Source organism: Chaetodon trifascialis, chromosome 14, assembly GCF_039877785.1.
Source record: "Chaetodon trifascialis isolate fChaTrf1 chromosome 14, fChaTrf1.hap1, whole genome shotgun sequence".
Taxonomy (NCBI): Eukaryota; Metazoa; Chordata; class Actinopteri; order Chaetodontiformes; family Chaetodontidae; genus Chaetodon; species Chaetodon trifascialis.
This window is the reverse complement of record NC_092069.1, coordinates 24,874,918-24,902,555: the sequence shown is the minus strand read 5'-3', so window position 1 is coordinate 24,902,555 and position 27,638 is coordinate 24,874,918. Positions and strand designations below refer to the sequence as shown.

The 27,638-nt window shown below is 45.1% G+C and overlaps 2 protein-coding genes and 3 non-coding genes across 5 annotated transcripts in view; 2 read left to right on the top strand and 3 right to left on the bottom strand.

The window, feature by feature from the left end:
- The window catches only part of LOC139342546 (tumor necrosis factor alpha-induced protein 2-like), a 45,560-nt gene extending 22,523 nt beyond the window's left edge, over positions 1 to 23,037 (bottom strand). The window contains exon 1 of the mRNA XM_070979716.1: positions 23,029 to 23,037. The gene's annotated coding sequence lies outside the window, so the exon portion shown is untranslated. The remainder of the gene's footprint in view (positions 1 to 23,028) is intronic.
- exoc3l4 (exocyst complex component 3-like 4) lies at positions 170 to 19,368 on the bottom strand. Its single transcript, XM_070979641.1, has 13 exons — positions 19,164 to 19,368; positions 16,714 to 16,836; positions 15,627 to 15,854; positions 13,669 to 14,287; positions 12,341 to 12,458; positions 11,523 to 11,648; positions 10,822 to 10,922; positions 9,348 to 9,446; positions 6,516 to 6,639; positions 5,728 to 5,850; positions 4,923 to 5,075; positions 3,629 to 3,750; positions 170 to 406 (listed from the first exon to the last, which is right to left on the bottom strand). The coding sequence occupies exons 1-13, from the start codon at positions 19,366 to 19,368 to the stop codon at positions 187 to 189; spliced, it is 2,361 nt and encodes a 786-aa protein (XP_070835742.1). The 3' UTR covers positions 170 to 186.
- Positions 627 to 833, top strand: LOC139342818 (small nucleolar RNA U3). The gene has a single exon (XR_011603057.1). It is a non-coding gene; the product is annotated as a small nucleolar RNA U3 (small nucleolar RNA).
- LOC139342823 (small nucleolar RNA U3) lies at positions 1,481 to 1,687 on the bottom strand. The gene has a single exon (XR_011603062.1). It is a non-coding gene; the product is annotated as a small nucleolar RNA U3 (small nucleolar RNA).
- LOC139342838 (small nucleolar RNA U3) lies at positions 2,089 to 2,294 on the top strand. Its single transcript, XR_011603075.1, has one exon. It is a non-coding gene; the product is annotated as a small nucleolar RNA U3 (small nucleolar RNA).
- Positions 23,038 to 27,638: the final 4,601 nt, after the last annotated feature.

Here is a 27,638-nt window from a genome sequence, read left to right as displayed (position 1 = left end):
TAGGAAGGCAGAATGACAAAGGTGGACCTGAATCTGTGCAGCTGGACTGAGTTTAGCTGGCTGTGTTTGAGAGCGAGGACCCTAATTTATGTCAAAATGTGTCCAAACACCTACGAAAACCTGTCACTAGCTCCGCCTCCTGAGCTGCACCTGTCCTCCACTCGGCGCCTCGTCCACCTTGCCGCACTAGTTGTCGGGCAGCAGGAAGCCGAAGCAGGAGAACGGCAGATTGGACAGACAGTCTGTGTTGACGGTGACCTGCATGTCACCAAATAAAACTTGGCTCTTGTCGCCGCCGCCGGCGCCCAGTTTCTTCCTCAGGTCTGTGAGCGTCTGGAGGATCAGCTGGTGTTCACGGCCTCTCAGCAGGCCTCTGAAGTACAGAACAGCAACCAGGTGCTTCTTGCTGCAGGTGGAAGAAGAGAAAACACATTTATTTAAGTTATTTTATCCTGATTCATCAGTGCATCAGAAGTTGAGTTTACCTGAAAAAGCACCAATGACAACAACAGGTTTTTCAGGTGTTTCATTGTTAGGAGGAGCGTCTGTCTGAAGCTCAGGAGCTCACCAGGAGTCAAAGTCCTCGTCTCCACACATGAGACCCTGAGAGACATCCAGGACAAACCAAGACTATACTTTCAGGGATCATTTCTTCAGGTCTTGACTTGAGAAATGTGTTTCTAAAGAGTTTGGTCTCGCTGCCCACGATGAAGAGCTGAGATGTTTCCTTCAGAGCAGGAAACCGGTGAGAAGACTTTGTTTCTTCTGCACTGTTGATGATTGTTCAGTGTTTCTGAAAGAGACTCTGATGGAGGAAACATGGTCTGAGTGGAGTTTTTTATCTTGTTTAAAGATTAAATCTTTGTCCTGTGCTTGACTTTAATCAGGTTCAGGTTGTGCAGAGCTCAGCTAGAAGCTAACTACCATTTTATCTTTGTCTTCCAATAAAATCATGCAGTTTTAATATGTCCTGCTCAAACAAGTGCAACTGATCTCAGAGAGGAATGAAGGAGACGTCTGTCAACCACAGTGTGCAGATGCTCTGAGAGGAGGTCCAATCAGACAGCATGAAGTCAACACACCTGTGTGGGCGGGTCTTTGCAGGTCCTGCACACCCACACAGGTGTTTGCTACCATTCAGCTGATCAGACCTCTGCTCAGGTTGAAGCTGATGGAGCTATGCTGGAGCTCCTTCAACTCACCAAACTTCATGCACAAATGACCACATTTATACTTCATGTGAGAGTAAACACATCCAGGAGGTCAAAGGGAAACAGGAAGTTTGATGTGTTTACACAATGTTTCTGCTAAATAACTGCATTTCAGTAGCTAATTTGGGGATTATTGCATACTTAAATCTTGGTGAATATTTCTGCAGATTATTGAAATTCCTTTAAGTAAAAATATGCAAACTCAGCATTTTTTTTAGAACATTAAGGATCTTTTGAAAACAGGCATTTATTTTAGACCAGATCAAAGCTCCACTCAGACCATGTTTCCTCCATCAGAGTCTCTTTCAGAAACACTGAACAATCATCAACAGTGCAGAAGAAACAAAGTCTTCTCACCGGTTTCCTGCTCTGAAGGAAACATCTCAGCTCTTCATCGTGGGCAGCGAGACCAAACTCTTTAGAAACACATTTCTCAAGTCAAGACCTGAAGAAAAGATCCCTGAAAGTATAGTCTTGGTTTGTCCTGGATGTTTCTCAGGGTCTCATGTGTGGAGACGAGGACTTTGACTCCTGGTGAGCTCCTGAGCTTCAGACTCTGCTCCTGCTGATGAATGTGACATTTAAAGCACAGACTGCAGAGTCTCTGAGTGATTAAAGCTCAACGAAGGGGACAAATGATTTCTAGAAGATGTTTGTTTAGTCAGTTTGTCCACAGTTAAAGCAGTTACAGAAGTTTGTAGTCACAGAAAACAGATGTCAGAGTGACGGATGTCAAAGAAACGACGTCTGACATCGACGTGAATGAATGTGTCTGTGATGACTGTAGGAGGAGCGTCTGGCTGAAGCTCAGGAGCTCACCAGGAGTCAAAGTCCTCGTCTCCACACATGAGACCCTGAGAAACATCCAGGACAAACCAAGACTATACTTTCAGGGATCATTTCTTCAGGTCTTGACTTGAGAAATGTGTTTCTAAAGAGTTTGGTCTCGCTGCCCACGATGAAGAGCTGAGATGTTTCCTTCAGAGCAGGAAACTGGTGAGAAGACTTTGTTTCTTCTGCACTGTTGATGATTGTTCAGTGTTTCTGAAGAGACTCTGATGGAGGAAACATGGTCTGAGTGGAGCTCATGTTGTGAAAATTACAGTTTAAGCAGCTCTTTTCAATGAGGAACATGCAGCTCTGTCTTATGAAATCTTTCTTTAAATGGATGCTGAAATATTTAAGTCTCAGCACATTATCACCACTTCATCGTTTTGTTTTTCCTGTTTTTCAGCTCTTTCTCTCATGTGGCTGCAGGTTGCTGAAATGCTGCTCAGCTGTTTGTCATGCATGCTTTCACAGCAGAGGTCATCTCCCAGCTTCAGCCCTGGTTAATGCACTGCGTATTCCCTGCAGACCGTTCAGTTCGTTGGGGGTTTTAGGCTCGTTTTTCATTTTCATCAGATGACATCTCTTGTGGGAATCACCTTGCGGAGGTCGTGTGTCTGTCTGTCTGTCTGTCTGTGTTTGGACTGGAGCCTCCTCGTGATTCACGTCAGGGGTTTCATGTCAACACTGCAGGCAGCTAAAGATCACGGCTCCGTTCTCGGTGAATCTGTAACTAAAACATACTCTCCACTTCACCTTTTTCTGCTGTTTTTTCATCATCACTTCCTCATTCTGCAGGTTGCATTCATTCACACGCAGTTGGCTTTATTTCAGTGTAAAATGGGGGATTTCTGCACAGCTTTAATCTGCTGACCACTCTCTGTTCATCTAAACATCGAGTAGAAAGTTAGAAAGAGGGAACTCGGACACTTTCTAGGCAAATGGAAATTAAAATCAGGATGTTGGTCAAACGTTGTCACGTTGGGTTTTTTCTTCATGGTTTTTCTTTCAAAGCCGGGTGATTTTGGCAGCTTTATCGCAACAAAGCCGCTGCTTTTCAACACAGACACGTCGCCGCTCTCTGAGAACCTCCATGTGTTTGCTGGTTTATAAAACCTGAACTGAAATGGACGAGAAATTCCCGTCCTCAGCCCGCCTGACATTGACAGGCTCAACAACAACCTGCGTCGTCCTCATGCCTGCGGGGGTCTCCTCTGAAGCTTCTGGATAAACCAGCTGACCATCAATCCGATCAAACTATGCATCACGTGTTTTCTAAGTTTGACAGCAGCCATGTTGGAACTGTTCAAACTACAAACAGCTGGGCAAAACCTCTGATACACCGAAATCCATCCCATCGTCTTACCACGAGGTCGCTGAATGTTCATGTGATGAATCAGGTGTCATGACCTCAAACTGTACGTCAAACAACACCTGATCTGGAAGAAATGTGGACTGATTCTGGCTAAAACCAGGTTTAAGTGTCAGTGAAAGAAAGATGTACTTTTCCATGATTCATTTTGGGATTTTTTACGGAGTTTCTGCAGTTTTGTCAGATTAGATGGCTTAAATGAGTTTGCGATGCCCACCTGAAGTCTGGGTAATGCTCCACGATCGGCTGCAGGTGGTTCTTTATGTCGCTCTTGTTTCTCTGGCCGATGATGTTGCTCAGGTCGTCTCCTGCAGAGTTCAGCCACTCGTGGGTCGAATGCTACCGAAAGTACCAAAACGTAACCAACTGTAAGTTTGAGTTTCACCCAGGCAGCATAAGAAAAATGGGATTTAGTGGTGCTTATATTTATTTTTCAACCAATTACTCCACGAATATGATTATGATGACATGAACCTTTTTCCTGTGACCACAACTTTATGATCTTACACCAGAAAAATGTGGTTTGTCAGGACCATAAACTGTATGTTAAAAGTGGATGAAGTCAGTGCCGAAACACCTTAAACATGCATTCTTTCTAATGACCAGCAGGGGGCAGCTTCACTGGTTGCAAAAAGAAGTCCAATTCTGTGGAAGTCTATGAGAAAACGACACTACTTCTCAGTAAACACTGTCTAATCTGCATCCAAATTAATATCACAGCTAACATGAATACAGATGCATGCTAGCGTTAGCCGATGGTGCCCAGCTCCGTCCTCCAAATACGGTCGCTCAAAAAACCAAGATGGCGACAACCTACAAGCCAAACTCGAGGCTTTAATGGTGGTTTTCAAACCAGCGCATGACGTCCAGTTGGCAACTTCTTCTAATCAGTCTATGGTTAAGACTAAATCTGGAATAAACCTGTTTCTTAGCCAGTCGTGACACTTTCCGAAGTGATACTGAAACAAAAAGTACCAGGAACCGTCCTGAACACACTCATTTAAAGGGGAACTCCACCAATTTCACACATAAAGGTCAGTTTAAGTTCAATAATCCACCTCGAGTTGGGCCTGGAGGCTGTAACTGTCTTTCAGTTGCATCATGGGAAACACAGACTAGGGTATTTTGGGATCTGGATCCATACTGGAGAGTACAAAATGACTCACTCTGCAGAGGGACGTCCTGTGTCTGATGCACTATTACTGCTGTAGCTGCTCGAGGTGGAGCTCGTGTCAACTCCTTCATATTCAGATAGTTTGGTCCAGTGGTCCCAACTTAAGGGTCAGGCCCCTCCAAAGGGTCACCAGATAAATCTGAGGGGCCATGAGACCATTAACGCTGGTTTAATCCTAACATTTAGAATGTTTTTAACTCTAAAATCTCAATCTGTGCAGCAGTAAATACATCTGTCAAATGAGCAGAGGGACGGAGTAACTCATGCACTGTGACGTAAACGACCAGGCAGACGCTGCTGTTTGTTGCTGTCGAGGGGGAAGCAAACAGTGGATTACCATGTCCTCAAACAGATCTCTGAGTTCAGCCCACTGCTCACGGATCTTCGCCGCTGCCTTCTCGTGTTTGCGGTTCTTGCATGAGTAGTTGTTCTTCATCAGCTGGCCGATGTATTCCTTCACCACGTGGTAATGCAATCGGCCCGCGAACTCCTGTTGCCGGGAAACACACACACACACACACACACACACACACACACACACACACACACACACACACACAGAAAGGGAGTAATGTCGCAGAATAACAGGATGGACACAAAGAAAGGGGAAATGGAAGGATGCTTGTTTTTATTTGACCATCACATGACCAGCAGCCATCAGATCATATGAGCTGACACCTCCACTTCCACCTATTCATGTGCGCCTGTCGCCCTCGGGGTTCTCGCCTTAATGGCTTCTGCAGTCGCAGCGTCCGGCCCTAAACAATGGTGCCAGCATTGAGTCACTGGAACTTCCACGAGGGTCAGTGAAAAGTAAATCAGGATTTCCTCTCCTCACGTCCAAAAAGCTCATAGATCAAATCATTTTTAGCTGGAAATCTCGTTATCTCAAATCTCATATCTGCCAACCTCGAGCTCCTTGTCTCAGGCAGTCTGTTGTTATATGGATGATGGATTTGTCTCATCAAGATGAGGCAAATGCCAGAAAACCTCTGACCGTAGGTGGGAACTACACTGGATCATCTCCAGCGCTGTGGGGAGTGACCAATCATCAGTGAGAGACATGAGGGGTCTTTCCTGTAAGCAAAACCATTTGGCTGGTCAGTTCCAGCCCGTCTCCTCCTCCTCCTCCTCTTCCTCACCTGGCTGTGTGGAGGCCTCACGAGGGAGCAGTGCTGAGAAAGCAGCTGAGTGCGACTCTGAAGCTGCTTGAAGTCGTCGTCGTTGGTGAGCCACTTCCTCGTCATCATCCTGCGCAGGTACGGCTGGAAAGCAGCACAAAGAGCCACAAACACTTACTGAACGATGCCTTCACTGTCTGACTCTCCATCGGTTTCCTCAGCGCTCCCAGGAGCTCATTTCGTTGGGAAATAAAGTATTAAATACAGAAATACAGTAACTGCTGGGTGTTTAAATAATGTTTGCTGGCTGCTCAGAATAACAGGTGGAGGTGATGAAGATAAAAGCAACACAAACCCGTTGGGGAGGAGGTCCGAGCAGATCGCTGGACATGAACGGAAACCATTCTTTGCATCCTGTTTCCTGCAGACACTCTTCTTTTGTGTGCCTGAACGTACTTAAATCTTGTGTAATGGCCATTTGTGACAGTGGACAAATGATGTCCTCCTGTTGGCTGTTTTAGTCTCAAAGGACCTGCTCTGTCTTTAAATTGGACAGCTTGCTGTGAGAGCCTCAGTCCGCCTGGTTTAAAGCCCGTTTTCACGTCCCTGCGCTCCCTCTTTTTAACCGTATGCAGCGGGCTTCTTGCTTGAAAGCATCGCTGCACTGTTTTCTAATAGAAGTTCTGCAAAGGCGCATCCCTTTTTCAATTCCCCTTTTGGAAACCACAACAGGACCTGGCTGCTCTGTGACTGAGGAGACTCACTGGAAAGCTGGAACTCAGCTTTCACCTCAAACACTATAATTGTACCTTGACATCCTCTTTGAACTGGTCCTCCAGGCTCAGCAGGAGCCTGTCAATCAGTGACTTCACCTCCTGTCTGAAGCCTTCCACCTCCTGCGGACACGAGTCCCGGTATCCCTCCATGTGCTGCCTGCAGGAGGAAGAACAGCAGGACACGAAAACCATCAGCGGCTGAAGTCGAACGTGGAATCTGACCTCTGTGCAGCTTTTCAGTAACAGGTGACTAAACAGTGAGTAATGCGACTGTGCTGGTGGACGGTAACTAAGTACATTTACTGTAATTAAGCACAATTTTTAGTTGCTTAACCATTTTATGCTGCTTTACACTTAAACTCCACTACATTTCACACTGAAATATTGTACTTTATACTATATAGATGAAGATTTTACATACAAAATACTTCCAACGTTTTTTTAAATGCAAACATTGAACAGCTTTTTGGTTTGTGACCCTTTAAAAAAAAAACCTTGTCACAGGTTTCACCAATTCATGAGTTCAAAGCAGTTACAGAAAGTGATTCAGGTGTTTTGAGTTTTCAGGGGGTTTATTTAAGTAACAGGACTCAAAGAGGTAAAATTCTCAAGTTTCACCAAAAAGCAAATCCCACTTTTCATCCACGACCCCTCAGATTCACACGGTGACCCTCTGCAGGGGCCTGACCCAGAGGTTGGGAACCTCGGGACTAAACTCGACAAAGCACTGCTCACTGGTGAATGTGGTGTCATACAGAGTAATATACATGTTACAGGGCCAGGAGTCGTGCTCACGATAGCAACGCTCACCATCTCAGTTTAGCATCTCATCGAGCTAACGCTTGCTAATTAGCTCCAAACACAAAGTCCGGCTGGATGGAAAGTCGGGAAGCATCAGTCACAAGGATTCGTCCTCTGGGGAACATGAATATCTGTGTGAAGTGTCGTGGCAACCCTTCCAACAGTTACTGGGATATTTCAGTGGGGACGAGGAATGTGTCCTTCCTGTGTCCCAGTTTCTGGATAATCCAGGACGTCCTTCTGGACTGTTTTCATCTGCACTACTTTCTAGTGAAACAGGAACGTCCCACCAGTCTGTTTGAGACTGAAACTGTGTAGCTGGCAGGACGACACGAAGGCTGAAAGAGAATAAAGAGCCTTTGACCAACGAGCCGAGTCCCAGCATGAAGATAAAAAGACATCCATCAGCGTTTATCTCACACTGTGTTTAAACTGTAAAACTCACTGTGATCGTCCACAATTTCCTGAAAATCACTGCAAGACATCAAAGCCCATCAAGAGCAAACAAGCGAGAGCACTTAAACAAGTAAAAAAGAGGAAATGAGACAATAAAATGAAGTCAGATGCTTCATTTTGACCTGTTAACCTTCAGTGTAACATGTTTCCCTCAGATTTCTGTTGTTAAATGAAACACAGGATCCTTTTTTCTGTCTTATGTCTTTGCTCATGTCTCCAGCCTCCTCCTCAGCTCTGCTCTGTTTGTTCAGTCTCGCTCTCTCCCTCTGCGGACGGCGAGCATTAAGACTTTATGACTTCCTGTGCATGACGGAGTACAAAGTGCAACAGTGGGACGATGCGTGCAGCTGTTATGGACACGCATGCACATATATTCACATGCACACAGATGAGTTGTGAGCGAGTTATGCTTATTTTGATGGTGCATGTTTTGTCTTACTGATATTTAATACTTGCAGTCTTTCCTACTTCGTGCTGCGTCTGCTGCACAACAGTTAAAGTTCTGTCTTATCGTGATCAGGGAGCAACAGTGGGGAGAGATGACAGGAAATAAGGCAGCCCAGCTCAGGTCTGAAGCGGGGACGCTGCACACATTTTAATGGGAGGCCTTGCACATTATTCCACGCACACTCCCTCATGGACAATAGAACTGAAACCCACGGCACGTATGAATGCCCCTGAATGCACCGCCTCAGGCCATCTGCATTTGTTGCTACAGACAGAAGCAGCTGGGGCGGTTTAGAGGTTCATCTGAACACTTTCACTTTACCCCCACTTAAAACTGCAGCGTTTCTCACTCGCGGCCCTGATTCCCCGAAACCACGTGAGGCGGGGGCCTCTCCAAGCCTGGCACAGTTACTCCTTAAAGAGCCATGGCCTCATTGTAACTGGGTATGTAATTAGTTTCTGCTCTAAATGTTACTTGTGCCTGAATCTTATATAAACTATGTTGGCACAAGTGCTGGGAATCTCCCACTGAAGTCTAAAATAGCTCAGAGATGAGTCACGCAAACAAAAGCTCTGCATGACTTTTAACTTTCACAACATCCTGCTGAATCTGTGAGCTTCCAGTCATTGGTTTAAAGCCGTTAAACGAATAATTAACTGCACTATTAGTAGGTTAAACTCTCCAGATTTCTACATAAGCAGCTTCTATTGTGGGCAGCCTTCAAAATAAAAGCACTCGAACAGGGAAAATTGTCCAGTTGACCAGCGAAGTCTAAAAATCCAGGTCTGCTTACCAGGTTTTTCCTGACCATCTTCATCAGCAGTTAGGGATTAAACTTCCAGAAAAACCTCGTAAGTGTCCCGTCAGTTAAGAAACGCATTCAGATAAATTTATCTAAACCTAAGAACTCCTGACTGGAGGTCAGTGCAGGGGTCACCGTGACCAGATTTAATGATAATAATAATAATCAATAATAATAATAATAGTGATGGATGCAGATGTTTGCATGCTTGCTGCTTTGTTTGAAATACTGTGTATTCTTCACTCATTTACTGTGTTTTATACTTTGATGAAGTTTTCTTACCATGTTTGTGCTTCATGTTGCATATTTTGTGAAAGTTAGTTCACTGCAGGTAATTTCAGGAAGTCATGTGACTTACTGTAAAGCCGTGAAGCTGTTGATGTAGGTAATGTGATACTCTGTCCAATGAGGCTGCGGTCTGAGAGCGCTGCAGTGACGTCTGAAGCCCGTCTCAAACCTGCAGAGGAGGAAGGAGAGAGATGCAATCAGCCTGCAGACGAATGAAAGGGTTTCAAACTCCCATCTCAACAGACTTCCTGTTGAAGCGGTGTTTACGCTTTGGATGCATGAGCATGCAGTGAGGGCAGCTTTATCTATGAAGCCCCTCAACAATTCAGGGGACTTTACAGAGAACAAGCCTTCAGGGGGTGGACAAAATAATGACAACATCTGAAGATAAGCATCCATCCATCCATTATCCATACCGCCTATCCCTTTCGGGGTTGCGGGGGGCTGGAGCCTATCCCAGCTACAATGGGCGAGAGGCGGGGTACACCCTGAACCAGTCGCCAGCCGATTGCAGGGCCACATGCAAGGACAAACAAACATTCACACTCACACTTACGGACAATTTAGAGTCATCAATTAACCTAATGAGCATGTTTTTGGTCTGTGGGAGGAAGCCGGAGTACCCGGAGAGAACCCACGCATGCACGGGAAGAACATGCAAACTTCACACAGAAAGGCCCCGCCTGACCCGGGGATCGAACCGGCAACCTTCTTGCTGTGAGGCACCCGCACTACCTGCTGTGCCACCGTGCAGCCCTGAAGATAAGCAGATTTAAAAAAAACAAAAAAACAAAAAACACATTAAAGAGGCAGATCAGAAAAATAATAAACACATAAATAACAAAAATATTAAGTTAGAAACTGAAACAAAACTGATTCTGAACATATAAAATAATAAAGGTCTGCTCCTGAAACTGAAGCTAAACTTTCTGTGTCTTTGAGACAAACAACAACAGAGGATGGACACATGACCTTCAGAGGCTTTACAAAGAAAGAAATATTCTGACATTACTCAAGAGGGAAGTCACATGACAGCGTGGTTAACGCTCAGAGCGCCAGATGCCCTTTCTGCTGGGTGTGGTTAGTTCTGTGGGCGGGTGCCCCTCATTCCTCTGACTTCCTCTTCTACCTTATTGATGAAAATGTTTTGTCCTTAATTGTGCACCAAGAAGCATTTTCTGCCCCAAAGCATGTGACGGTTCCTCTGACCTTTGACCTCAGCACTAATAAATCACAAGATAAGAGCACTTGTAGACGCAGAAAGAATTTATAATGAATGGGTTATTAACATTTGAGTTGGTGACAAATAAGACTCATGACGGAGACATAAAACCACAACAAGCGAGAAGAGGCTGGACAGCAGCGCAGCAGCAGAGTTTATGCTAATTATCTGGACTCATCGTTGTGTCACCACATGTGACTGACTCACTGTTACTGTAACAGTCTGCAGCCGTGCTAACAGTGCACAGGGGAGCTAAGAGCTAACAGCATGCTGATGTGAAGCAGCTTTCATGTGCGTTCAGTGTGTCCCCGTGTTGACATACGTCTTGGGAAACTGTTTCAGCTCTTCGAGGCAGGTGGAGATCACTCTCTGCTCCAGCTGAGCGTCGATGTCTCGAGCGTTCACAGCGTTTCCCTTCACTTTCTGTTGAGACAAAACATTAAAAACATTCAGCAAACGAAAGAGATGAAGGTGAAGCTCAACATGAAGCTCTCTGCTGCCTCCACATGGTCGAATCCCTGCACTGCATCAAGGTGGATCACATCACTGTCTGTCTACATCTAACTTAATGTCCATCAGTCCTTTAAATTCACCTAATTTGGACTTTTTTTCTATTTTTAAGAGATGAAAATCAAACAACAACAAAAACACACAAAACAACACAAACTCAAGCCTATTAAGCCATATACTTTGAAACAAATATACATTTCCTAACATACAGATGTTTAATTTACTTGTTTTATAATTATCCTAAAATGGCAAAAATCCCAAATTTAGAATTATAATTGTAGAATTTGTCCTTCAAATATGGTTTTAAGCAAAATTAAATACATTTATTCCATTATAAGAGTCCATCTGTGCTTTCATTAACTATACTTTCATCATAAAACACAATATACGTACAAGTTTTTTTATTTTTACATATAATTTCAAATGCACTGAAGCACATGTGTGATATTTTAAGAAACCATGATTTTCACTGTGACCACATGAAAGCAAACTGAATCAGCTCATGTGTCCTACCGTCCAGATGTCCATATCAATCTGAGAGTTGAGGAAGTCCTCGTCCTTCTCTGGAGGCCTGCAGTCCCTCCAAAATTCCTCATTTTCAAGCTCAACGACTCTGTCCAGTGAAGATCTCATGTCCTCCTGCATCAACAAACACAGCAGGAAGTTCAGGCTGACACAGGACCCTCTCTGAGAAAAGAAATGATTCCAGCTCCTCTTCCCTGCAAACACACGCCGCTGTAAATCTAAGAGCTCATAATAATATACAAGCGTTCAGAGAGGCTTTTGTGCTTTTATTTTGAAGGTCAAAATAAAAGCTCACCTCTCACAAGTAAAATAATTGCATTTCTAATCAGATTTTATAGATGTGTTCTGGTTTTGTGACTGAAATGTGAACTAAAGTGATGCTGATTAAAGAAATGTTTTTATTTTACACCAGAAAAATGACGAAAAGGTGAAAACACTTGTCTGATTTGGTTCTTTTTTTTATGACCACAGCCATTTTTTAACCTGACCTTCATCAGGTAAAATTAATTAAATCCATTTTGAATTTACCCTGATGAAGGTCTGAGGACCAAATTGCTGGCAGAAGGATGGATGGTTGAGTGCAGGATTTTTTGTTATCTTGTACATAAAATAAATGTTTTATTTCCCAGCATGGAGGACTAAAGGGGCAGAGTTAAAGGGCCTCTTTAACTCATAAATCCTGGTGAAGAAATACTCTAAAAAAGGTGGAATAAGGCCATAAAAATGTTTAAAATCCTCAAAGGTTTCCAACAAGTGACGGACCCTCAGCGTCCTCAGTGGGACCTTCGGCCCTGTACCCTCCTCACCCTCACTCTGCAGCAGTACTTGTCTTTGAGCTGCTTCAGGAGGTCGTCCTCCAGCTGCAGCTCAGCGCTCTCGTCCTCCATGTCCGGCTGCAGGGACGGACTTCCCATGATCCTCTCGCTGTCGGGGGCGAAACAGGACACAGTTACCCACTTTTCACGGCGCTGCGATCTGAAGAATGTGCAGACGTGTTGCTTCACGCCGGCCGAACGAAGAAATCAGGTTACAAGCTCTGCAGATTTCACCAGAACTCTGTGACGCTGCGTGAGGGCGTTTGAGAAACGTTATCTTTGAATCAGGCTTTGAATCAGGGAAAACAGTGAAAGTCATTCTAAGTAAATGCAGCATGTTGTTCGGCAGAAGAGGCTTCAAAAAGTTCAATAACGACCAACATGCAGGTTGAGAGCAGGTGATTTGTTCTTATTAACACGAGCGTCTGCTCCGCTGTGTGTGTGATTTACTGCACAAAGAAGCCTTTTTTAGGATGCTGCTTCACAGAATCTGTGAGGAACGTGGACACGACCTGATTTAATATTTTCCATTTTGGCCTCCAGAGTGTTGTTCCTGTTTTTTTAGAATCAGATCAGCTGTTTATTTTTGGGCTCCCAAATGTTGTTCCGAGCGCAGTTTTTCGGTCTGTTGTGGCCTGATTCAACAAACGCTGTCAGCAGTGCTGCCTCGTCTTCATGCTCGCTGTGGTGCTTTTAAACGTCTCCGCCTGCAACGGCCGTGAGCGCGTCTTTTCTGCAGGGACACCATCAGTCTGGGACATGTGGCCAAAATGTCTCGACTCCAGATGAAGACCTTTATTGCATCATTCCCCTCCTTCCTCCTGTTTCATGTCATTTCCTAAAAACTTAATGGAGGCAAAAATGCACTGATTCAGTGAGAATTAAGCACATATGGTGGAAGCTGAGGGGATCGAAATCTTTGAAAACAGCTCACAAATACATATTTTTATGTTTTAAAAGGGTTCAGTAATTTCCTAACACAGCTGCTCACTGTAGTTTTTAACAAAAGTTAAGAAAAGAAAAAGAGCTTTTGTTGGGGACTATTTTCAGCGGCGGATTAATCCTCGTCTGGTGCTGTAGTGAGTGTTTGTGTGTGTGTGATTGAGTTGTGTGTGTGTTCATGGTGATGAAGGAACAACAGTGAGGCTCACTGAGGTGTTTTTAATGTCTGTCAGAGCACGTGTTAGCGGATACTGCGACGGTCGATTGTATTTTCTTGGGATTTGCTGTGAAAGGTCAGACTGTGTCATCTTAATAACCTTTGTATCTGCGTTACGTAATCCACCCTGAGGACTCCACTCCCGCCTGCGTTCACTGACCTCTTGTAGCGTTTGATGATCCAGTCCAGCAGAGCGTACAGATCCTTCTGCTCCGTCACCTGCACCTCCAGCTTCTTCAGGTGCTGCCCGACGACCCTGTGGTAGCTCTTCACGTAGGTGCTGAAGACTTTAAAGCTGGCGGGGTACGACCACCGCAGCTCCCTCTTCACCTTCTCCAAGTCCTCCACGATGGCCTTACCCAGCAGACCCAGATGAACGGCCAGCCAGGAGGCGTTCTGCTCCCTGGGCTCCAGGTGAACGCTCTTCACCTTCACCTGCACCCCCTCCGCCACCGCCTCCTTCCAGGCCTCCATCCAGCTGCCCGGAAGCCCCCCCCATTCCTCGGCTCTCCTCTCCTCCTCCTGGATGATGCGGGCCACGGGAACCAGCAGCCCCTTGTTTCTGGAAGGAAGAGAGTTGGAGTCGCGCACGATGGCGTTCATCTTGTTCCTCAGGTCTCCATAGAGGAGGCTGAGGTCCTTCTCCTTCTTGGCGAGCTCCATGGACGAGTCCTGACCACAGTGTTCCTGTTCCTGCTGGAACTCCCGCCGCAGGGCGAGCAGGTTCAGGTAAGCCTCCTCCAGCACCTCCATCTCGATCAGCTTACTGATCTGCATCACTGAGAAATCAACAGAGACGACGGTGAATCTCCAGAAAGAGTTTAATACAAAAAACTAAAACGTTCCAGTGAAAAAAGGACACGTGCTGCTGTTCTTCATTAGCTCATACAGAAATGTGTGATTACTCTCAACAGACACACTCAGCGTAAAGGAACAGCAGCGAAGCTCAGGGAGGAACTCAAACCTAAAATGAGTAGAAATGACTCCTGACTGTCAGTTTAACAGTTAGAGCAGTGACTGCTGTTTGAGGCAGGACTCTGTAGGAATGAGATTTCTATCTCTGCCTGCTTTTGTTGCCAAAACAGAGGACGACAGAGAAGAACGTCCAATGTACAGACAGAGGAAGAGACGGGAAGGTGTTTGGGAACAACACTCAGCAGGTGGACAGCCCACTCTGAAGGACACGTCGAAACTTTTCTACACAATCTGACAAATACAAGCAACTGAGAATCAGATGAGGATATTCCTGAAGGACAGTCGCCGGCTCCTCACACTGAAGTCATGAAAGAACAACATGCCAAAAGCTTAAAATATCCACCAGGAAAATGTTAAAAAAAAGGTTCAGTATCATCGATTAAATAGAGGATCAATAAACAGGCCAAATAATCTACTTGTTCAACATTTCAAATCTTCTCGTTCTACATAAACAACATTAAAACTAATGGCTGAATTTACTGTAAGATTAATGGTGACATTAATTAACATGCTAACGCTAACATGCTAATACGCCAAACATTAGGTTACATGCTTAAAATTACAAGTTAAACATTAGCTTTTTAATGCTAACTGTATGCGTTATCCAAGCAGCAACTTCAGGGGCTCAAAAACTGAAGCCAGTTCCTTGAATGGCCACTTGAGGCCGGTTCCAGGGTGAGTCAATTCCCATAGACCCCCATATTAAAACGCCAAACTTTAGGGCAGAAGTAAACATGTTTACAAAAAACAAAAAACGGTTCTGGTCGCTATAGCTAATTAGCTAATTTATCCACTCATCTATACAGGGGTGAATTATTATATAGCTCACTCATTTTAATTATATTAAAGCTTTAAAATACGCATAATTAGGGACAAGACCATTTTGAGTGACAGCTAGCCGCCTTAAGCAACCTCAGCTCCACCCACGCTCCACCTCTTTGCTCATTTTTGATTGGCTGGGACAGACACAGAAAACTCTGCAAACTAAACAGACACATGTCGCAAAGCTACTAACATGACACGCTAACCTTTAGCATGTCCTGAGACACAGAGGACAGCTTTGTCCTCCAGTGTGGCTGCCAGAGGGACGGAAAGCCCCTTTGGATAAACAGTTTGAGGCAACAGGTGTGAGAGAGACTGTACCTGACAGTGGTGTGTGCGGTAATTCTGGCAGTGTGTACTCCTCCTCCATCTCCTCGCACGCCGCCTCCTCCTCCTCCTTCCTCTCCTCCGCTGGGCTTTCGGAGACGGGGACGAGTGGCTCGTCTCTGCTGCTTTTATCTTTGTTCTTCTTGGTGCCGATTTTCAGGCTTCGACGTAAGGACTCTCCGCTTTTCATGGACGAGGTACTGAAGCCGGCCATGGTGGGATCTGAAGATGACAGACAGTCATGAATTGGCCTCCATCGCTGCAGTCAGGTGTGAACCTGATGTCCAAAACCACCTAATTAACGGATTGTGGTTTGGTTTTTGTGATCCACCCCGCACAGGCTGAAGGAGCCTCGCTGCTGCCATCTTGGCGCTCAGGAACACCTGATAACGACCTTTTTCCCGACATTAATCACATCACGTTAACGGGCCGTCTGCAGCTGACATGTTGCCGTGTTGCACAGGTGAGATCAATCACAGTATTCATGGTTCTGTGGCAGGCAGGTACCTCGTTAAACCGAGCCAGCGTTCACGCTATCAGGTCAATCAGCCGCTTTCCCTTCTCAATAACACACCTAGTTTACAGTGAAAATCCTTTTTTAGTAGTTTTGCTGATAGATGCTCATAGATAAGATTTCCTTTTTCACGTTACCTTCAGGTGTCTTTTTTTTGGCAGGTGACAGGTGCTGTGGGGCAGAAATGACTTCAACTGAGGAAAAGACTGCAGTTCAAGAGAAAAAAGCTGCACATTGTACCTTTAAATACACTATATGGCCAAAAGTATGTGGACACTCCCCTCCTCTCTTTTGTATATTCTTGGTCTTGGGCTGTTTTTCATGTTTGTTCCAATTAAGAGAAATTTTAGAGCTGCAGTATAGAAGCGAGTGGAGGCTGGTGAAGCCGCGTTAATGCCCACAGTTTGTGTAATCAAATATGAGCGTAATCCTCAAGAGTCCACACATTGTTCAAGTTCTATCAAGTTATGTGCATCAAAGATGTAGAAAACAGTGTCAGTAGAGCTTTAATATGAGCAGCAAGGAGACTTATTGATGTGAGGAACTGTTGTTAAATGACTGCTTTACCTGTCTTTGAACGCGTCAGACCTTTGCTTTTCTGTGAAGCTGCGTCGGCGGCGTCTTCTTCTTTTTTCTGGAAAGGGCTTCTCATGTTCTTCAGAGGAGACGTCACAGAGCCGGAGCTCGGACCTGCCAGCGAGAGGCAGTAAACTTTAAGCTCCTTTCACTTTCTTCAGGCTCATATTTACATTATGCGAGCGCTTCGTCCTCCCGCTGACCTACAGCTAAAGCAAGTGAGGAATGCAAAGATTAGGTCATGATGAAAGCTGAGTGTGGCTCAGCTCCACAATATAAAAGGGAAAGTCGCAGTTTGTCCCCGTTTCTGCTGACAGGGTCGCTGATTTACGGGAACCCACGAGGCTTTTCTGTAAATGAAACGACCTCACGTGCACTGCTGAGTGGACGAGCGTAACCCTGCTAAATGCTGCAGAAATGTTCTGCTTTTTACTGCTTTTCAGAGTTTGTACTGCAGGACTCCAGCCTGGAAAACATCTGCTGAGGAGTAAATGAAGCCTGACTGATCGCGGTCCAATCAGCCTTAATTTAGATGATGATGTGCTGCTCTGCCTCTGCACTCCTGAACTTTAGCAGCTATTAAAACGAGACAATGTGGATCTAAATGAAGCCTGATTCTGCATCACAAGAACGAGACGATCGACAAGAAAACAAAAGCCGCTTCACATGATTATCTATTCTTCTAAAAGTCTTTGATTTGGACTGTTTTTCCTTTTCTGGCTTCTTAGAACAAAATTAAAATGAAACAGCAGGGGCCAAAAGGTTGTGAATCACTGAGAAATCCAGCGACGCTTTCAGAACAACAGCCGAGGCTGAGAATCAGAAGCAGCTCGGCGAGCGCTCAGGAAACAACGGAGTGTAGGAAGAGTTCATGTCACGAAGGAGAGAAGCGTCAATCATCCACCGTTCAGCCCACTGAGGCTTACAGCACGAAGGATGGAGGGTCCCGTCAGGACGTGATCACTCTCCAAACACAGACGTCAACAAACCACAACCCACATTCACTCAAGTACAGGATTTAAGTACAATCTGAGGTACTTGTACTTTACTTTGTCACACTGCTTCCTGCCTCTGCTTCACCACATTTATCTGACAGCTTCAGTCACAAGTTACTCCCATTCATTACACAGATGAAGAGTTATTTCACTGATCAATTAGTCAACTGATTGGAAGCTACTTTGATCATTTACGTCATTTTCATGTCAAACGTTTCATGTCTTGGCAGCCGAACGGTTTCTGTGAACGTGACATGACCACATGGCCTCCGCAGTGTCCCCGCTTCGCTCTGCTCCCTGATAACAGACAGAACATGCAAGAAAATTATCTCAGAAGAAAAAAAAGGAATTAAGATTTGCTGAGATACAAGCAGCAACGCTTCATCGCACGGCAGCGTTTTTAATGATGAAGGTTACGGCTGCTGTCTGACGGCACGTCACACCAGTTTGTTTTCATTTTCTCTCACCTGACGTCAGATCAGACTCGTAAATGATCCACATTAAAGGTCCAGTGTGACGGCACCTGACCTTCACCTACAGTGGCAGCTAAAAACACAAAAATGAGGCTGTCCTCAGACTCTGTTTGGTTTGTCCATTCCGGGCTTCTGTAGAAACATGGCGGTGCAATATGGCGGAAGAGGACCTGCTCCCTCATTGGAAGAGCTAACAAAAACATGATTCTCATGAATATTGTCTCCATTTCTCCTCCACGCTGGACCTTTAAAATAATCGAAGGCTGCATATAAAGATTATCACCTTGAGTCATCACATGTATTCTGTGACAAAGTGGTGAGAGATTTAAGTCATGTCTTCAAACAGCTACTTCAGATCAGATAAAGCACAAAAAATAGAAATGAACTATCAGATAAGACTTCAAATCGAGACAATGACTCGATGGACATGTCTCAGCCTTAGTATGCTCTTGATAACAGCAGCTGGCCGGCTCGGAGGACAGACGAGTCGAAGGCTTCACACAGTGGACGTCTGACTGCAGTGGATGTCCAGCAGACTCAGCCTCAGCTCTCAGGCCGCCTTAACGACGCTCGGCTTCGCTCTGCAGAGCTCTCTGCACTGTGCCTCTTTCCGCCCACGCGCTCTGCATCACCCACACCTGAGTGCAACAAGTTCACGCATGGTGGGTGTTGCAGGGAACTGTGGGAAATGTAGGCAATCGCTGACTTCAGGGGAATTAGAGGAGGCAGGCTGAGGCCGAGCAGTGATACGAAGCAGAAAGTGAGAATTTGATGAATTTTCCCATCTTACATGGGCTCATGTTTCCAGGACGTGCTGACACGTGACCCCTCCTGACGCCGCGCAGCTCGTGGTGGATTTCAGCCAAATCTCACCTTGCCTTTCCTCTTCTTCTGACCTTGAGACCCATGTTACTGTACCAGCCTGAAAATCCCATTTTACAGCAGATTTCATGACAGCCATGACGGTACTCACTGGGTGATGGCGGCGGCTGCGAGCCAGCGTCTGCTTTGGGTGTGACCTTTGACCCCTTGCCTCCGGATGACAGCAGGCTCTTCTCAGCCACTCGCCGGAAGCTGTTTTTGAACGACTGCAGCCTGGTCGGCGTCTTCCCGTTGCTCTTTCGGGACACTTGGTCCTCGTCGAGGGTCTCAGCCGGTTTGTCCATCGTCCGCGACATCTCACCCCGCTACACAACATCCAACTGTGACACAGCAGCAAAGAGCACAGGAGGAGTCTGACAAACAGTTCAGGTGTTTTTTGGTTGCTGGCCGGCGGGGGCGGGACGAGCAGCTCTGTTTACAGACAACATCCCAGCCTGCAGCTCTCGTCATCGCGCACACAGAATGAGAGGAAATCTGTTCTGACTGCAGCTACGTCACCTTTTCTCCAGCACTAAAACCAGTGCTGATAAAATGTGTGCAATAATATAATAAAATACAATTTATTAATGATAACACATTAGACACTAATGTTACTGTGTGTGTCTTCAGCATATTCAGTATTTTTGAGATCTCCACTAGAATTCAGAATAAAAGCTCTCTGTAAAGTCTCTCTGGGTCGAGTTTCCACCTGTTGAATCTAAATGTTGTAATTAATTTATCTCACGATCCTCCACCACAGAAGCTCCCAGAGCTAATCTGAGATAACTACAGTTACGTTCTTAATTCAGATGTAATAAAGTCTTTCATACGTTGGACCCTGGAGGTGAGACTGAGTCCGGCAGTATTTGCACAGGTAGACCTTTCTGTAAACAAGGAAGTCGTTACACTCACCTGTGCTCTGCACCTGAACGTTTCATTTAACTTTTGATTTTAATGTTTGTCAGACAGCTGAAAACAGAAAATGAAAGCAGAGGCTTAGAGGTGTTTTTTAGCCTACGTGAACTTACTGAAGACTAAATATGAAGAGAAAAAGAGTGTCCCATTTACCTGCAAGAGTCGATTCTAACTATGAGGAGCCAAGACATTGAATTATGTCATTTACACTACATTTATTTTCTCATTGCGTCAGTTTGCACAACAGTGTAAATGTCTGCAGAGGTGAAACTTCATTATAATGCCAAACACTAAGCGGCAGTCTGACACAGTGACACTTCAAAGTCTCCACAGAGGATTAAAACTCTCTTCTGTTGTATTAAAACACATTAGAGTCTATTACAGACACCACACAGGCCTGTCAGATCGAGCTTTATGAAGTTTTGATTTTTAAAACCAGTTCAGGATGAATGATTAAAACGTTTCCAGCGCGCTGATTAAAGCGTTTAATGGTCAAATAGGGAAAAAGCTCCAGAGCGCCATTTTTCAGCCAGAGTTCATCACGACGACTGAGACTGAACTTTGACTGCAAACACTGATGCTCGACCAGTATCTTCAGAATGTACACTAAAGGGTTCAAACTTCACGCTGAGAGAGAGAAAAGGTGTTTCCTTACCTGCGGAGCTCAGGTAGAAATGGTCCCTCTGCCGGGCCTCCCCCCGCGGGTTTATCACCTCCGTCCGCCTGCTTTCACTTTCTCTACCTTAAACCGGTTTGGATTAAAAAAATAAAAGTACGATTTAGTGTCAGGAGGGTGAGAAGCAGGCAGCACAGCCAGCCTCTGGTGGCGTTAGGACATGTCAAAGATCACCTTCCGCCTCGAGCTGACCTGCCGCCGCTGTGACTGGTGTCCACTGAGGACACAGAGGACGAGTCAATGATTAACGGACGGACGTCGCTCAGAGTTCAGCTCTGCAGCCTGCTTTCATGACACAGCTCAGCAGAAACACTTTCCTCACAAATCACAGTTTCACAGGTACATTCTTCCCTCACCTGGAATGTGGCGTTAAAACCCGAAACCGTGCTGCATTCAAGTGCCCCCGTAAACTCCTCTCTGACGGGATAAATCAGATCATTTACGGACGTAAAAATACCACGAATCTGACTTTACTTTAATATTTCTTTTTGGAGCTTTACCTTCGGGGTCATGAATACTACATCCCAGGTCAAACAGTGTTGTACTTCAGTGTATTAGAAATAGTACAGAAACGCCATCACAAGTACACTTTTACTTTTTGTGCTTAATTTAAAGTATGTTTGACAGATACCTTTAAAAACTGTATTAGACTTCAAATACTTTTAATAGTAATAAAGTGCACTTGTGAAAAATATACTTATGGTCATGTCCCTTGTGATACGGTATTAGCATGCTTAATTAAAGTGTACTTTAATTTCACTTCATTTGAAGTATATTTAAGTATATTTATATGATATACTACAACTGTACTGTAAGTGTGTTTTAAATGCTCATGAATCCTGATTTTCACAGGTGTAATTCAGTACACTTAAAGTTTGTGTATGTAGCACGTTTCAAGTACACTCAGGTATTACTCAAGTGGTACTCAATGACTGCTTGAGAACCCTTAACAGTACCTTAAGAGTACTTTTATCACCTTTTTGTATTTTATAAGCGTAACATGTTTTTTAATGAAGGTTTAGTAGAAACTAAGTCTGTGAGATAAATGTAGTGGAGTGAAAAATACAATATCTCCCTGTGAAATGCAGTAAAACAGAAGAATAAAGTGTAATAGACACAATACAAGTACTACAGTACCTGAGTAGCAGCTGGGTCAGGTGTGCCAAAGTCAGAATGACATGATTTCAGGGGCTGTCGTGTCGTTTCCGTCCACTGGAGGGCGACACGTGACACAGTTGTCTCTGGTGGTCTCCTGCTGCAGGGAGGAGGAGGAGGAGGAGGAGGCTCTCACCTTCAGCTCTTCATGCAGGAGATGGACGTTAAATGAATGAAGTTCTGAGTTTGAGTACAGAGACACTGAGATGTGTGTGTGTGTGTGTGTGTGTGTGTGTGTGTGTGTGTGTGTGAGAGAGAGAGAGAGAAAGAGAGAGAGTGTGAGCTGTTAGCATTGTGAACATAAGATAAGACCTCCTCCTTGACAAAGTAGCACTTTGTATCTCTATTAATCAGCCCCCCCCACTCCCACCCCCCCACCCCCCAAGCAAAGGTCACACTTGCTTTTTATTTTTTCTACAAACTCATATTCTTTAAACTTAGTTAAAATTCTTCTTCTTCTTCTTCTTCGAAACCCAAACTTTTTCAGTAAAAGTGGAAGTGAAAGTTTTTACATTTGGAAATATTTGTTTGCATGTTAAATGTCGATGTGAAATGCTGTTTTACATGTGATGCAGCACCCGGACGTCTTTCACAGAAATGCTAACGTCCACATGCCAACATGCTCACAGTGCTAATGCTAACATGCTGATGTTTATCAGGATTCAGGGGTTAGTTTAACTTGCTAGCATGCTAACATTAGCTAATTTGCACACAGTTTGATTTCGATGTTTACCTGCTGGATGCAGAATGAAGTGCTTACAGTCTGTGATAGATTTCATTTCCATCCATGAAACCAACACAACAGGTGGAGCTGGACCTGCAGCATCACCCCATGTGTTACAGGAAAAGGTGTGACAGTGCACTCATCTGTTCATGCTTTCATTTCTGTCGCTCTCGCTCTGTTTCTATTATTTTCCATCTACTTCCCTCTTTCGCCAGCAGTCCGGGGATTTCCACCGTGCTGCTGAACTCAGCAGCCGCTCCACCGCACAAAGGCTGCAGCTCAGGCTTCAGGTAAGCGTTGTGTGTGCGTGTGTGTGTGTGTGTGTGTGTGTGTGTGTGTGAGTGAGTGAGTGAACCCAGATGTCCAAGAGCTTGGACCACATTGATTAACGTCCAGTTAATCTGCCTCATTGTCACACCGAAGAAAACATAATTGAGATTATTTGATAACGTCTGTGTTGTCACGGAGCAAAGGAAGCACATTAACAGCACGTTATCCCCGACAGACTCAGGTCTGTCTGTCCTGTCTGTCCTGTCTGTCCCTCCCCTGTCCGTCAAGTCTGAGTCTGTCTTTCTGCAGGGCGGGACCGACAGCTTAGGTCCAGCCTCCTCCCCTCCTGAGCACAGGTGTGCTCAATCAAGCAATCCAGACTCACCTGCCTACACGGTATTTAAGCACCAGTGTTCGTCGTGTCGTCTGCTGTGCTGTGTGGTGACGACCTGAGCTCGAGAAAAATGTTCATCTTTTCCAAACAATCTGTGTTCACTGACAGCAGTTTTCATGTGCTCTCAAAGTGGTGAACTCGCTCCATCCTCTATGATCGACTGAGCCTTTCCAGGACGCCCCTTTCACAGCCAATCATCATCCTCTCACCTGTTACCAATCAGCCTGTTTACCTGTGGAACGATCCAAACAGGTGTTCTTGGAGCGTTCCACATCTTTCAGGCTGTGAAACGTGTTGCTGCATCAGATTCACAATAAGCAGATATTTACAGAAATCAATGGAGCTGATGAGGAAAAACATTAAATATATTGACTCTGAGCTGTTTTCAGGTCAGTTTAAAATGATCACATTCTGGTTAATTGATGTTTGATGCAGCCTGCCAGTTGGAATCAGGTCTGTGTGTTTGTTGTCAGGCGGCGCCTCGAGTGGTCGGAGTAATTATGACGGGAACAAAGGAGGAAGTGATGTAATACAAACAAAGTCCAGTTCACCCAGGAGATGCGTGTTCACGTCCAGTGTGAGCCCAAAGATCAACACTGACTTATTTTAACTCGTGTGGGATTTGTTTTGTTCACACCAGGCTAACGCTACATTAGCTTAGCCTTCGCTACTGTAAATCTGATTTGCATGCTGTCCTGGAGAAAAGAGACATCTTCATCTGCTCCTCATCTGAGCACTCAGTGCTGACAGAGCTTCAACAGCCCTGACACTGAAGTAACGCTTAGTCATGTTATTTGGACAAAACATTACCTTCAGCTGCAGGGAAATCACATATGGAAATGAGATGCATTCATGCTGTCAGCCGTCAGGTTTTCAGGTGAGCCAGAGAGCTCGGAGGTTTCCTTCCTGTCAGTCAAGCGGTAACAGCAGACAGGAAGTCGTCCGACGGAGCTGCACGTCTATTGTTGGTCAGAGCGCTCAGGCCTCGTCGCTGCTTCGCCGCAGACGGCGCTCTGGCTCATCCAGATAGGACACATCAGGCTTGAACTCTGCTCTCTGGAGACAGCCGAAGCGGGATAATGGGCTGAACAAAGCTGCTTTAAAATAACCCAGGAAGAGCCTTTAACTGCGGATGTTTCGGGTTACTGCACAAATGGAAACGCAGTCGAAGAGTCGCTTTCTTCAGGACTTTCAGGCCATCTCTTCCCCCTCATGTGCATCCACGTCATGCCTTTAAAACCTGGATGAGCTGGCAGACTTTTCACCTCAGTCTTTCTGGGGAGCATGTGTTCATTGAGTTTGTTTGAATTCAGGGTGGACAATCTTTGGCACCATTGTTTAGAGGCTTTGTTTAATTTTTTCCAGAAAGCTGTGACAAAAAATACCTCCCCGACCCTCCATCGACTTGCCCCGAGCGAACCTCCGTGTGTTGAGCTGTCAGTCTGTCTGTCAGCGTCTCTGCTGCTGAGCTTGTTTGTCCTTTTCGTTATCCGTCACATCAGCTGACTCCAGGTTGGCATGTGTCTCAGACTGTTGTCCAGCGTTCATTTCTGTGTTAAGCAATAAACACGGAACTAACTCGGTTTAATTAACTTGTGCAAGTTGCAAAATCTGGATCATATTTTGGCCAAGCTAACAAGCTAACGTGCAACAGCCTCATCTCAGATCTGAACAAAAGGTGAAGTGTTGGAGAGGGATTTTTGACATGAAAAGCATTTGGGAAAACAACAAAGCAGAATAAAATATTCAAGAAGAAAAAGAAAGGAGAGTCAACAGGCAGATGGCAGGAGAGCGTCAGCGACACGAGCAAAGCGATTCTTTTCTGTCTTCATCTTCCTGCTTGGATTTGTGCTTCGTGACTCATTGTGTTTTCACTCATCTGTGCTCAGGGGGGAGCCGAGAAGAGAAGAAATAACAGGTGAGCGAGGTTCTGTGCTGTCAGAGATGGTTTTATGAAAATGCGTTTTGGGGGAAAGCGGGAGAAGGAAGATGAAGAGACAGAGAGAAGACGAGCTTCAGAGAAGGAGGGAGGACAGAAGTGAAGGCATGAGATGAGAGGAGAGCAAAGCTTAGCAGACGGACTGGCTTCATGAAAACTGGGCTGCAGAGACGCTCAACTTCTGTTTGTCTTCCAAATGTGTTGTTCACACCTGAATCCACCACAGTTTTACAGTTTCCGGATGTCGTGACACTGGACGAGTCCTTCACGGTGAATACATAATCAAGAGTAAAGTAAGAATTTAAAGCAGCTTTTGGGAACGAGACGAACGTGTGAAATCAATAAGAAGTCATGATTTAGTCAAAGACAGAGCCGACAAACTGAACTGTACATTAGATTAAGAATTACTGGCATGATATGCTTTAGAGAACAGATGACTGCTATGAAGCAGCGGTTCACAACAAACCTCAACAAGAGGTCAGCAGGTGATTATTAACAAATATGACAAAATTCAGCTGCACAAAAAGCTGCTTTTTTAGCCCCTTAACATTAAAAAAAGTCAACCAGAGAAGGAAAATGACTCTCTGAAGTGCTCACAAAGCACAGCCAACCCATGAAGATGTATAAAATATTCAGTTATAGATGCAAACTTGCAAAAAACGAACAAACAAAAAAAATGATGGAATTCATTAAAAATGAATGTGAGCTTATCATAATTTAACGTGAGTGTAATGTGGCTCATTGGCTCAAACATCATTTGTGTGTGACAGCCTTGAGGCAATGCTGCAAAGATCCTCAGTTATCAAATCTGATAAAAGTCCGGAGTGAATACGTTTCAAACCTTTGATCATCTCAACGTTAAGCTTCCAATGAGTCAAGCTTAACGACGATGAGTCACATGATGCCCTCCTCCAGGCCTTTGGTACTCTGCCATCACTAACCTTACTGTTAATTACTGAGTCAGTTTGTCCTGCAGATTTCTCTTTAATTAGGCTCCATACAGATGAAGAACAGATGGAAGTCTGATGGAGATGGATACTTGTAATTGAAAATGAATGGGAGAATGCATAATGGATCAGTGTGGCTGCCCTGTTGGATGAAGCAGAGGAGGCTGAAGCCGTGAAGCCTGGCGCTCCATCCTTTTCCTGGATCTGAACGTCTTGTCTTTGTGTGTTTCTCTGCCTTTGTGACTGCTGATTAGCCTCACCTGTCCCCCATTGACCCCCTCCTGGTGTGTTAAAGCCTGTATTATTCCTTTGCAGCCCTTCCTCTGGTTTTTGGTCCATTGCTTTGTTTTCTCCTGAACCTTCAATGCTTTGGACTTTGGGATCTTACCTGCTCTGTGTTGAGGTCTGATTGTGTGTTTGAACTGTTTTCCTGCCACACCTTCCCATAAACCCTTTGTTTATTGCCATTTTTGTAATAAACCATTAGAGCTGCAGCACCTCTGCCTTCATATTGTGCCTTTGGGTCCTCACCCTTTGTTCCCTGTTTCCTCGTATGCACAAGCACGACGCCATCTGCCTAAAAACCTTCTTGTGAGATGATGTTGATGCACCATGTGTTCAGAGCTGATTGAGTCCACTTGTGTGCACCTGGGTGTTTGGCATATTGACACCCAGAGACCTGTGGCAGTACAGCAGGATCCCATCCAGCCTCCTCAGACTGGACGCAGTGAAGACCAGGACACTCCAGTGGAGACCTGCTCCTCAGAGTCTGAGCGATCAGCTGGACGAGGCTTCGATCAGGGAAGAAGTCTGAAGTGATGAACGGTTGCTCTGCTGCTGCCGTGTTGTCAAAAGAGCTTTGCTTGGATGTATTGAAGGCAGACCCCCCCCCCCACACACACACACACACAATGCAGAGCTGTGGGCTTTCTGCACAGAGGAAGGTCACAGATGGCTACTAATGCCCCGATCACAAAAACATCAACCTCGATCCTCGTCTCCGTCGTTACATCCTCCCATAACACACATACACACACACACACACACACACACACACACACACACACACACACACACACACACACACACACACACATCTGGGGACATTACATAGACTTACATTCATGTCCTGGAGACTAACCTTAAGCAGAACCATACCCACTGCTTGCCTCACCCGAACCCTTATCTTAACTTATCCTTAACCTAAATCTTACCGCAGCCCAAGTCTTCACCCTAAAATTACTGATTTACAGGACACACACACACACCATCCTCCACTCTGCCTTTAGCAGAGAATAAATGAACGTTAACGTGGCTTCTCTCCGTCATGTGTTGCTCCGTGTTGCAGCATGAGGCGTCGTCAGTGAGAGCAGAGTTAAGGAAACGATTATGTAACACATTAACGAGCTGTCAGGCCTGGTGTGTTTGTGTGTGTCTTCATCAGCTGTGAGGCAGACGGACTGTTGGAGGCAAAAAGCTCAGATAAACTGTTACCGTGAATGATTTGACTTCACTTTCTCTCAAAGTTACACAGAAATAATGAATTGCACGGTGCACACTAATGAGT